General features: G+C 39.4%; 1 protein-coding gene across 12 annotated transcripts in view; it reads left to right on the plus strand.

Moving 5' to 3' along the window:
- The window catches only part of ARID1B (AT-rich interaction domain 1B), a 405,450-nt gene that overhangs the window by 367,641 nt on the left and 24,245 nt on the right, over positions 1–13,564 (plus strand). For 11 of the 12 annotated variants that reach the window (XM_056567064.1, XM_056567068.1, XM_056567065.1 and 8 more), the window contains 3 exons: positions 566–770; positions 9,290–9,428; positions 9,553–9,719. In XM_056567064.1, the coding sequence (XP_056423039.1) occupies positions 566–770; positions 9,290–9,428; positions 9,553–9,719 (511 nt within the window). The remainder of the gene's footprint in view (positions 1–565; positions 771–9,289; positions 9,429–9,552; positions 9,720–13,564) is intronic. The other variant, XM_056567071.1, reaches the window with a different exon arrangement.

Below are 13,564 nucleotides of genomic sequence, written 5' to 3' on the forward strand. Positions count from 1 at the left end.
CCCTTAATTACAATTGGAGTGTTCTGCTCTCTAGGCGTATGGCGTTATCACTGGTGTCTGGCACAGCTTATCCTCTTTGGAGCCTGTAGGAAATGAGCATGTATTCGTTCCACATTTACAGCTCCCACAATTACACTAAATTGTGAAATAACACAGTTGCTGTTATTTTTATTGGTTTTTAAATGAGTTCTTAGCAGCGAGTACTTTTCTAATTGAAACAAGAGCGCCTGAATTTGCGCATGCTCTAGTGCTTTGGCTAGACCCAAATTGCCAGCTCTGCCGCAGATCCCTTCTGAAATGATCTTTGCATTATGGGATGTGGCGTGCAGAAGCCTCCAACGCCTTTTATGTTGTTATTAGCAGGTTCTTTAATGGCTTTATAACTGCAAGTAGCGGCTTTGCATCGCTGAGTGGGAGTAATGAGCGTTAGTTAAAAGAGACACATAAAAAAAAAAAAAAAAAACATAGGATGGCAGAGATTAAGAATAAAGTGTATGTCTTTCTTTTCCCTACCCTTCTCCTGAATGAGAAAATAATTGATTAAACATTGTGTCCTTTGTTTTAGGTTAATAAAAACAAGAAGTGGCGAGAGCTGGCAACAAATCTGAATGTTGGCACTTCCAGCAGTGCTGCAAGCTCCCTGAAAAAGCAGTATATACAGTACCTGTTTGCCTTCGAATGCAAGATAGAAAGAGGGGAGGAGCCTCCTCCAGAAATCTTTAATCCTGGAGAGTCGAAGAAACAACCTAAGATTCAGCCACCATCTCCTGGTAAGTGGGTGGAATAACAGCCAGGGATTTACACCGACAATAATGTAAACTTATTCTGCCAAGAGCTCTGATGCTCATACCCTTTTCTTTGCTGCTGCTGGTCTTTATGTGGGTTTTGATATTAGGAAATAGCTGAAATAAGTAAACACATTGTAAATCGTGAACCTGAAGTCTTCATGAATGACTCCTACTCAGACTAGAATATATTTTAGGCCCAATTATATTCTTCAGATTATGAAAGATACCTCAATATCAACCTTGTTCTGTATTAATACTCCAGCTATTTAAGTATTTTGATGGGCAGTCTAAATAAAAAGCATTTGCCTATTCATAAAATGCCTATAAATTCATAAAATCACGTTGGCAGGTCCAATATAGCAGTCTTCTGAATAGAAGGCTATTATATTCCTTTTTTCAGACTCAAATGTAAATGGTGCTTTTGGCTGCACTTGCTGTTTGTAAATTCCCATTGTTTATCATTCCTGTTACATCCTGGGGAACAGTTCTGTCAGTAAGTTTTGAGGTAACTCCATATGTACTTAAAAGAAATCTACTGTGGCTTTTGTCAAATTCAAAGGCATAGCTTAAGGATTTGGGGTGAATTTACTGTGAATTTTACCCCTGCTGCATTAAAAGGGGGGAAACCTGTTGTGAAACTTCAAAACAGCGATTGACATACCAGGGTTTTAAAATTTGCACGGTATTTCAGTTTGTGCAAACTGTGGTCAAACTGACATTTTATCAGATCGGTACAATTAGAGAAATACACATTTTTCTGCCTTTGGAGTTATAAGTGGGCTCATTTTTGTGCCGGGATCTGTAGTTTGTACGTGTACTAATTTAATAGCTTTTCATTAAATTTTTTCTGGAATGTAATCATAAAAAGTCAATTTTGCACTATGAAATTCTTTTGTTTACGCTGTTAATTTTAATAGTATGATTATTTCATTTTTTGTTAAAATTTTTTTTTTTATTTTGGAAAAGGGGATGACTTCAGTTGTTATTATAGGGGATTTAAAAAAAAAAATTTTTAAAGCATGTTTTTCCTCTTTTACATGCCACTGTCAGTTTTGACAGTAGCATTTAAACAGACAATAGCCAGTAATGGAGATCACACTATACCAGCTATTAGCTGTGACACTCGGCTGCTAAAGCAAGTGGGACCTGCCACAGAATGTAGCACGCTTGAGTCTGGAGCCTACTCCATACACCCTTAATGGTGCCATGATGGATGGGGTAAAAGGGATTAAAGTAACTCCCCAAAATCAAATAAACTGTGAAACTGTGTCTTACAGTTTCTAAATACTGTTCATTAGCTCCACTATTTTAAGCCTCCACCAGGTACTGTGTTGGCAGTTGGACCTGCCTCATGACTTTAATGAACTTAGTCTTATTTATGGACATTTATCAACGGGTTTAGTCAGGTTTTCTTTACTATAATTGTCGCAAAATTGTCGCAACTGCGACTACACGATTTTTCGTGCGACATTTTGACTGGAAAGCGAGAAAAGCAAGTTTTCCTAAAATTTACTATGTAGTAATAATTTTAAAATGGACTACGGGTAGTCAGGTATGTATTAACTGCGACAGTCGCAACTGCGCAAAAAAAAGTCGCAACAGCGTTAAAAATTGACTAAATTTACTCCAGCTCAAACATGGAGCAGAAAAAGCTACTACCAAAGTAAAAAAGGAAAAATTGCTTACGTGAAAGAAAATTATCAACAGGCTGAAACCAGTTGATAAATACGTCGCACATAAGCAAAAAAAAAAAAGTAAGGAAAAAATTACTAAAAAAAAGAATACATAAGCAAACATTGATAAATGTCCCTCATTGTGACTAAATTCTTGTTCTTGTTTCCCAAATTCCGCAAAAGACGTGTTCGGCCATTCTTAATGTATTCACATTAGCATTCTGAGCTCTAAAATGTATCACACATGATATTTCTCATTCATTTTTGTTTTCCAATGCTTCCCGCAACACCCCCCCCCCCCCCCCCAAAAAAAAAAAGTGTCTGCCAGTTATGTTTGATTAATTCTCATCTCACTCCTGTAACAGGATAAAAAACACCCCCTGCCCTCCATTGTCTGAAGTCAGGTAATTCTCCCTGGTTAGTAAGTGGGTGATAGTTTAAAGAAAAGCTTCATTATACCTCTTTGTCATCTGTACCCTGTATAAGCATACAGTGACCACCGTTACAGGCTGGGGTATTCCTCCTTTATGTTCCTTACAGTCACACAAAACCAGGAAATATATATATAATTTTATTTTTGCGGATTTTAGACTTCAAACAAAGAACATTAGTTTCAATTAAAAGATTAATTTTAGCCCATGACATGTTATATGCATAGAGCGTGTGGCCTGTAGAACATTGTTGGCATTGAAAGGGTTATGAATCCGAATATCTGTGTAAAAAAAAACACCTTTTTGCCGTTTAATTTTATATTATTATATATGAATTAATGATGAATGAAGTAATGAATTTAAGAAAGCAAGTGTTCTTGTTGTTCTAGAAAGACATCTTCTCTAGGTCTACATGTTAATTCTCAAGTCATTGTGGAGACTGAAAATGAGGCCACCCTTGCAGAGCTTTACTACTGTGTAGATGTGCTCCCAGTATAGATACACTGCTTCTATATTGAGATAATCTATTCAGAATTCAGTAGAGCAGTCAAAAGAGATGAAAGATATTGTCTGACTATCGCCAGAATATTTGGGAGTTTGCATCTTTTCAAAATTACTGTAATTTTTCATAGCCTTTGTGTAAAATAAACCACGGTTATTACTTCTCTGCCACACTATGATGGTGGATTTATTTTTGAAACAATGTAAATTAATGTTATTATTTGTAAATAAACAATGTAACTCAATAACTGTAAATTAAGGAAAACTGCAGCGCTACATATTCTGACGGCACTGTTCCTTATTTTCTCATTAAATGGAAGCCGTATTCTCCTTCTACTTTCTCTCCTAGTAAACGGGATCTCTTTGAGTACAAAATTCACATCCCAGCAGAATACAACACTTGTTCTTCTTTCCAATTATGCACTATCACAATTCTGTCCTTGAGTAGTTGTCCCAAGAGGGAAGGGGGAGTTTGCTTATTTGCATCTCATCTATAGATTCTTATGCCTGTATCTGCCTTCTGCTTCCAGTATTCAGTGCTTGTATTTAATAGCCACCTATAATTCATAATCATAACTTAAATAGCTTATTATGATAGCGTACAAGATCCTTAGTGTGATCCATCTTTATGTGTATAACAGTGAACCTGGAATCCTATATTTATAACATACCATAGCATGTCTTCTTTCTTTTTCTAAAGGGCTTTTCAAATATGAAAACTAAAATCCTATTGGTTGCCATGGGTAAATCTTCCACTTTTCATTTGCACTGGTTTTGATATGTCTTCCCAGTAATTTCTATAGTCTTACACAGCAACTGCAGTCACATAATTGTGGTGAGGTGCGTTACGTATGACTTGTGTCTGAAATCAGGAATATAGGACGTGAACTAAAAAGGTCTTCGACAGCCTGATTCCACTTTGCTGCCCAGCTTTTTGCTTCTTCTCTCAAGCTGTCACAGTGTAACCTTATTTAAATACTGATGTACATATTGGAATACACTATATCAACAGAAGTATTGGGCCCTATTCCTGATTCATTGATTTCAGCTGTCTCATTCAGTCCCATTGCTATATTTGTATAAAAATCCAGCAACTACCAATGTAATCTGCCTCTACAAGAGGGCCAGTCTAAAGAGCTCATTGAATTCCAACATGGTACTGTGAGAGGACACTAGCGCTAAAAAGTTAGTTTGTGATCTATCTTCTTTCCTAGATCCTCTATGATCAACTGTGTATTACCTGTGGAGACCACGTAAAGTGTCATAGTGGGGTCACCGAGTGCTTAGACGAATAGTGCATAAAAGTCACCGTCATTCTGCTGACTTATAGTGCCAACTGCAGAGTGCCAATCCTCAGCTAGCTTTAAAATCAGCACAAACTGTGTGCCAGGAACTTGGCATGGGTATACATGACCACCAGCTGCCTATAAGCTTTACATCACCAACATATGGCCAAGTATCAGGAGGAATTGGGTATACATGGCAGCGCTGGCCTCTAGAGCAGAGAATACTTGTTTTATGGAGTCCTGAATCACGATTCTGATTCTGCTAAGTGTATTGTACGGAGTGATAGACTGCGCTTCTCTATTCTCAGTTATATGGACAAGTCTGAGTTTGATCAATGCCAGGAGCATGTTACTTGCCTAAATTATGCCAACTGTAAAATTTGGTTAAGGAGGGATAATGTTATGAACTTGTTTTCAGGGCTTGGCCTTGATTCCTTCGTTTCAGTGAAGGGAAATATTAATGCCACGACTGTTTGTGGAAGGGCCCTTTTTCTGTTCTAACAAACAAAGCTCCACAATGGTTGGGTTTGTTGTTAAAGAACTTGACTGGCTCCAACAAAGCTTTGACCTCAGCCCCACTGAACAACTTTGAGATGAACTAGAATGAAGATTTGAAGTCAGACCCTCTCATTCAACATCAGTGTCTGACCTCACAAATGCTCTTTTGGATAAATGGGCAAAAATTCCCACCGACAAACTTGAAAATCTTCCTAGAAGAGTAAAAGCTGTTATAACCTATGGATTTAGAATGGGAGGACCTAAAAGCTCCTGTAGCTCTAATGTGTAGAGTTCCTAATTCTTGTCTATATAGTGTATGTAAACCACCGTCCCTATAGTAACATTCCTCAATTCGGGCTGCCTTAGGAGGCAATTGGTCTTACCGAACTGTCAAGACAACCAGCCCTTTTGTTTCGGTTCTATTTATGGCCTTATAACATTGCACTCACATAACCGACATCTATAGTGTTACAGCTTTTGTGACATAAAAATATCCAGTGCTGGTTTGCGCTGACATTTAATGTTGTACTACAGCGATTTTTTTTTAATACCTATTGTGGACAAATCTGCCCTCCTATCCACAACTTGCTCTGCACACACTTGGAATTATAGGAGGTTAAACCTTCCTGAGCCTTTATAGGTTTCATGTAATTTGTGTTTACATGTGTTTACATTGTGTTTTCTTCTAGTAATTCACTAGCATACAGTTGTTTTAGAACATCGTAAATATGGTGCTGAAAAGCATCATTGACCACCACTGACCCACTTTGGATATGGCACACACAGGGTGCTTTGAGCACACCTGTCTACCTGATCAGTATGGTTAAAGCCTTTAAAGCATGTGGAACAGTTGTCCGTCTAATATCCCATGAGTTATAAGCTGGAGTGAGAAGTTGGCATATGCACCCTTTGTTGCTGGCCCGATTTCCCTCTCATCAGCCTGGTTCCCACCTCCTCTGAACCTGTGCTTTGTGTGAATGCTATTAGCCTCTGGCAGCTGCATGCCGGATCAAGAAAGCGCATTTCACTGAGAGCAAAGCTTCAGAGACAGGGAAGAAAGCCTCCATTCTAAGTGCAGCTGAGAAGCCGGTCATAATTAGTAAGCCGCTACCACAATCCCATCCATCTTTGCTGATGTGTGGCTGGCTGGATTTTCTATTCTTAGCTGACAGGTGATGTCACTGAATCTGTCAAGAAGCCAACAGGGAATCCCCAGAGGAAGAAGGGGGGGAAATGGGCTTCCCCCGGTTTGTAAACAAAGATGTCCTCACCGTGACCTCTGCTCTGAGCTGAATCCATGACGTCTTGAAGCTCTCACGATTTCCTCCCACCCCATCTCTCCACCTCAGCTAGAATTAGGCCAGTAGGTTCATGCTGTGTAAATTATGCTCCCAGCATGGTGTCTGCCTGCAGAGCCTGAAAAATGCAATGTACTTAACCCGTCATAACCTTCTTTTTGTTTACTTTATTGTATGTATCTGGGATTGCAGGATGAAGGTGCACAGAGAGGACTGTGCCAAGGGTTTACAAATATATATTCTGCTATTCCTGCTTTGAGTGTTCAAAGCTGCAAATGTTTCGCACTTTGTTGTTAAAATATATATAAATATATACAAAGGAATTATTTACATGTTACCAGCAGATTGTCTTTAAGGCCGGTTTCACACGGCAGAAATTCTGCACGTAATTCTGCACGTAATTTTGCACTGATTTCTGCAGGAAAATTCTGTAATTTATACCCAATTCACTTAAATGAAATTCCTGCAGTGGAAATTCTGCTGTGTGAGTGGGACAGCGGTATCCCATAGAAGTGTATTGGCTATAAATTCATGCAGAATTCAGTGCAGAAATTCTGTTGGGTGAATGCGGCCTAAGGGTTGCACTCTCCAAAGGTCTTTGGAAATGTTGATGTAACACACTTATCTCATTGAAACAAATGCTTTTTCCGGTTCATAAACTGTTCATGCAATGTACAAATGAGGTCAGGACTGAGCGGATGACCTCAGTATAGAAGTACCTTGTGGAAAATAGAAATTATTGCAATAGCACAACCAGCATCCTGGGTTGTGAGGACCTGCTGGAATTTTATATGGACGACAAGTCATATTTGTACTCATGCACCCTAGCACAGATCCTGTATGGCAGAGCATGCACAACGGCCGTACGGAACCTCCATACATATGAAGTCTGATGGAACATGCCGTGGTTTATTTTTATTGGAGTTGGGCTGCATCTGGCCCCATCTACTCATATGCAAGACTCATGCGCTTGATATAATACAAAGCCATAATAAGGGTGTGTGCATGAGCCCTAACAGTGAGTGCCAACTATACTAAGGGAGTCCCTAAGTACAGCTCCGTAAAGTCATGTTTTATTGTGTACTGATGAAGACTATGAAGCTCTATACCTCTGTAATTCTCATTTGCATCTTTGCCATACATCAGTGCTTCTCGATGCACAATAAGCCACAGGAGCATAGAACAAGAACAATCTGCAAATCACCAGCCGCTGACCTTAAATGAGGATTAACGCACTTGCTTTTTACAATACATGATAGGTATGAGCTATGCAAATACTTTCTATTGTTAAACTAGCAGCTAATGTTCTTATAATGTTCCTTCCCACTGAACGATCAAAGAGCAAATAAAGGGCCTTGGATTTTTAGAAAATGCACCAGAATCAATGGACATCATATAGCGTTAAGGAGCAGTGTACACTTTGTGATTGTCGGTCTCATATATCAGTGGAAAGATAGTTGTGTTATGTAATGGACCAAACAATGAGCAACAAGTTTTCTTCTTTGTGAAGTCTGAACAATGTTTCACTGTGTTACCAGCATGAATCATAAATTGAGTAGTGCCAGACAAACGTAGGTGGAATGCAGTGTGCATGGACCTCCTGCAGGCTCTTAGTGGAGGAGAAAAAACACCAAAAAAGCGGATCCAGCCTTGTATCCAGTAAAATCCACTTGTTTATTTAAAAATCCTTTCTAAAATCTTGTCACTGACCATAAACCATAAGGTCTGAAGAAGCATGGTTGAATCTACGCAAAAGAGCTGTAACCCCACACACTCACCCCATTACCTGCTTTGTATGTTATAATGTGCATTCTGTTGATATAAAGACCTTTGAAAGCACATGACGGTAAGTGCCACTATCTTCTTTGTGTTGGTATTAGAACATACTATTTAGCTGCTGGTGAAAAGATCTTATAATGGATTTCTACAAAAGCAAGTAGATTTATTAGAAATGGGGCTGAACCACCTTTTTGTATTGCATGGAACAGCCAGACCCCCCCCCCCCCCCCCCCCCCCCACAAAAACAAAAAAACATAATAGTCTAATAACACTGTATAAAGATCTGCCTTTTTGCACAAAGCAATTCATCTTAGAGCAGTTTTCATTTTTCCAGAGCAGTGTAAGCAACAATGCTACTTCCAACATTGGTCCCATAAATCATGTACAAATCATGTGATCATTGGGTGCCCTCCGTAGGTTACAGCTGCTGAGTCTGATTAGCTCTGATATATAGAGTTGCTATATATACATTTTTCCGTTAATGTTTTGCAAATAGGTGTTTTTTTTTCTGATCTCTTGAGTTGCATGTTGTATGTTTTAAAAAGGAATGCACATATATCCTCTAGTTATAGACCTGTCCCAACCAACTGAAAATATATAGGAGGTATTTGAAAATGATTATTAAAGGTTTTTTTATTTTAGACTTCATAAAAATGTTAAACATAAAAAAAAAGTTGAATGTGAAACTTTTTTCACACGATCAGAAGATATGTCATCGGTTTCTGAATGTCCAATCCTATATCAGTGAACTGTACCTGCCATTAATAGAGGAAAATACCTGTACTAAAGTGGATGATCTGTGTAGTGGATGAAAATGCTGCCCTGTTGTTGCCGTATGCTTAGGTTGTCCAGGACTGAGATCACCGGGTGTCTTGATGTTTGTTTTTACCCTTCTGTAGCTTATTGATTGGTTTGTTTCCCTTTCTTCAGTCAAAATATTTTGATGAGTTTAAACTGAATATTTTTGTGCCTACATATTTTTGTAAGAGGCCGTCTTCTTTTTTTTTTTTTTTTTTTTTTTTTTTTGTTATTTAGCCAACTCTGGATCTCTCCAAGGCCCACATACTCCTCAGTCCACGGGTAGTAATTCCATGGCTGAGATGCCTGGCGATTTAAAACCGCCGACACCTGCTTCAACCCCACATGGTCAGATACAGCCAATGCCAGGTGGCAGGTATGTGCATTTACATTGCAAAACTTCAAAACAGATCTGTGCTGTATTTCTGCAAGTTGCAGTAAAACAGATGATCTAAAAAAAAATTCTCCATTTCCACTTGTGCAACTTTTGTGTTCAATAGGAACAGTGCAGTGAGTGTGCAAGATCCATTTTCTGATGATTCAGGTTTCCCAAAGCGCAATTCTCTTACTCCTAATACCCCTTACCAACAAGGGATGAATGTACCAGACATGATGGGCCGGATGCCATACGAGCCTAACAAAGATCCCTTCAGTGGGATGAGAAAAGGTATGAAATGGTGCAAATGGTGCAAGATGTGTTGATTTCTTTCCATCTCATTTTGTAATATTGTGCAGTGTTTTTTAAGTTTTTTTCTGGAATTGTCTGTGTTATATTCAGTTTGTTGGACTCTTGCTTACAATTAAATGCATTATGATATACTGGCAATAAATGTGGTAGAAAAAGGGACATAGTGAATATTGTTATATGTTGTTCCTTGCAGTACAAAGGGATTTTTTTAGTTTCCATTGTTTTATTACAATGGCATTACTTAGCTTTCTGTTTGCAGTATCTCTCCGGTAATCATCTCTATATATGCCTATGTGCTAATGTGAATGGCTATAGGTATTGTTACGCATTAACAATTAGCTTCATTATTAACTATACTTTTGGTGTATCTGAAAACATAACGCACTAACGCTAATGCCTGCCATACACATTAGGTAACTATTTGCGGAACCTACCAATTTAATGAGGAGCTCTCGGACAGAGGATGTTGGGTTTCATAACAACATAACATCTGCCCAATTCCTTTGTTCTTGTAGAGGTAAGCCACCACCAGAGGTGCCTGCCAACATTGAAAATAAATCATGTATGGCCAAGCACGCATGTATATTGGGGGATTAGTATAGAGACCACTCACAATTGCATTCCAAACCGATCTTTTACCGGATGGCCTTCCCAAAGAAAATAGCCATTATTCATAATGTATGGTGGCTTAAAAATCCATTGCCCAAAATCTGACCTTCATAAGGGGTGGTCTTCTTAAAGAAGTGGCCTTTTGGAGAGGTTTCACTATATATCTACCGAATGTGTATGGCCACACACCGAATATCTTGTGTAGCCTTTTCAGTCAGACATAGTACTCTCTGCTGCCATCTCTGTCCATGTCAGGAACATTTCAGAGCAGGAGTAAATCCCCCATAGAAAACCTTTTCTGCACTGGATAGTTCTTGACACAGACAGTGATGGCAGCAGTGAGCACCATGTCCTACTGGAAAGACTACATGTCTTCCTCCAGGGCATACAGCAGCTGATAAGTAGTAAAAGGCTTGAGTCTTAAATAGAAGTAATTTACAAATCTGTATAACATTCTGACAGCAGTTGATTTGAAACAACATTTTTTCTCTGGAGTACCCCTTTTAAGGCCTTGTACAAGTGGCAATACAGCCATCGTACAGTCAAAAACTGTGGCATTCTCCATTGGATGCTATATGTGAGGAGGCAGAGCGTATATAGCATATCCCTTAATATCCCTTAAGCAGGGTTGCCCTAAGGTTAACTACAATTTGTTGTATGACTTAGTGTTGCATGCTGTGTGTTTTTATTCTGGTGTTATTGTTCTTCTCATGTGATCCTGCATATGTGTGTGTGCTGCTATATTTTTGTGTCTTTTTTTGGGAAGGAGGGGGATTTTCTTTGTGCACGGCTCACATTACATAATATATTCCATTGAATGTTACTGAAAAAAAATGCCCATCCTCCTTCAGCTTCCAAGCCTGTTCTAATCAATGTTATCACATCTGATAGGAAGTATGAGGGTGTAATCAGCGAGTCTGATTGAGAACGCACATTTCCTAATTTACTTGAGGTGCAACAATCAAAATGTAGTACTTGAACTGCTCAACATCTTTTCCTCATGTTTTATAAAGCGGAAAAGGGGGAAGGGTATGGAAGAAGCCAATCTTAGTGGGGTTTTCAGACTAAAGTGAGACTTGTGATCATTATCCTTTCATTTATTACAGATTTCATTGAAAATCAAATATTTAGGATTCCATATTTTTTATTTAAGTTGTGTACATATCTTCATTATGCTTCCATTTAACCAGTCCATATAATGTGAAACTTATCTCGCCAGTTTACATCATGTGCTGCAATATGTTTCGAAGCTGTGTGAAAGCAGTTTTCTTACATTTAGGAAGTTTTTCTAAGGAATTTAACTTAGAAAGATTAAGTTTTCTTAAAAGAACCATTGCTTACTTTTTGTGTTTAAATTAAAATGCCTATAGGAAGTATCATGAAGAAATAGAAAAATGTAACATTTGATTATTAAAAAGTTATCCAGGGTTAAAAATATACATGTTACATATAGAGCTAGGGGGGACTTATCTACCCTTATCCTCTGCAGCTGGTGCTCACATTTTCTTCGTGGTTTGTGCAATGTTCTTTCTTGCAGGAACTGCCCCGCTCAGACAGTAACCGGCACTTGCAGGACAGTAGTTGAGCGGGGCAGTTACCCTTTATAGAAATCAGGAAGAATGTGACAATTGGAGAGTAGCATCTGCAGGGGATAGGGTAGGTGAGTATCATTTATTTTTCTACCACTCCTAGCCCTAAAAAATATATATATCTCCATACAATTTCTTTAATTGTGTCTTGTTCATATGAATGTCTTTCAACAAAAACAGCAACAAATCCAGCAGATGAGAAGCCCAATAGAAAGGTTTAGGAATGCTGTGATTTTTCTCCAGAGATTTGTTCTCAGATTTGGTTTACAAATACAGTTGTGATGTTATTTACCTATTGACACTTGAATGTTGTTGAATGAGTTACTGCATCTCAGGTCTTACTTTTATAGATATCACTGTAGCCTTTCTGACAACTAGATAATTAATGTTGTTTAAATGCCTCCGACGTTGCTGGCATACTCCTTTCCCATCCAAAGTTTGAATGGGACAGCACGATGTGGTATTTGTACAAAGACAGTTGTATGGTGCCTGATACCAAAAATGTGTTTGTCTTCAGCAGTTGTACCTCTGGCTACATCTGTTCAACCTATTTCTTGCAATAAAGACAACAGCAACGTCGGAGGTACAATTAAAGGACATCTGCAGCAAAAGACAACCTATCCCCTATCCATAGGATAAGGGATAAATGTCCGACCGCTGGGACCCACCGCGATCTCCTGCACGGGCCCCCCGCATTGCCGCTCTACAGTTCTATGGGGGAGGCACAAACGCTGCTTCCCCGCCTCTCATAGAGATACATGGAAGAGGTGTGGCAGCCGCAGCATCATGCTGCAGCCGGCATGCCTCCTGCACGGGAGAGCCACGACAGAGCCATGGCCCCGTGCAGGAGGTTCCACCGGTCAGATCCCCCGTGATCAAACACATATCACCTATCCTGTGGATAGGGAATAAGTTGTCTTTTGCTGCAGATGTCCTTTAAGGGTGCGTTCCCACCTGGCATAAATGCAGCGTATTTCACGCTGCGCAAAATTTACGGCAGCAGCGGTAAATACGCTGCATATTCCTTGCTCACTATACACACATGGCTTTCCGGCGGCAGCCCTATGCGTGTATTGAGTTTTGGAGGCGGGGCCGTGTGCCGGCATGACTGTGACGTGCAGCTCCGCATCCAATACTCACTGCACACATAGGGCTGCCGCCGGAAAGCCCTGTGTGTATAGTGAGCAAGGAATGCGCAGCGTATTTCCCCGCTGCTGCCCTAAATTTTGCGCAGCATGAAATATGCTACGTATACACCAAGTAGGATCGCACCCTCAGGATAGTAGTTTTTCATCTCAGTATTGTGGTTATTGTTTATTTGCATTTACTCTTAACATTTTTACTTCTTTATCAGGCTAGTTAATCCTTCTACCAAATATTAAAATTTTTACTGGCAAATATGAATAGAAGCTTTTCGTTGGAATTAATTAGAAATAACTGTGTAAAACATGTCTTCCGGATAGCGGTAATCTGCTCCTAGCCCCCCCCCCCCCCCCCCCCCCCCCCCTCCCTTATAGTGTGGTACTTTTTTTTTTTTTTTTTTATACAGCCAGTCTTTTGTAATGCTTCAATCCTTTTGCCAGAGGCACATATAATTCCAGCTGACGTGGTTATGGCCTGGTCATT

The sequence above is a fragment of the Hyla sarda genome, chromosome 3, assembly GCF_029499605.1.
Source record: "Hyla sarda isolate aHylSar1 chromosome 3, aHylSar1.hap1, whole genome shotgun sequence".
Lineage (NCBI taxonomy): Eukaryota > Metazoa > Chordata > Amphibia > Anura > Hylidae > Hyla > Hyla sarda.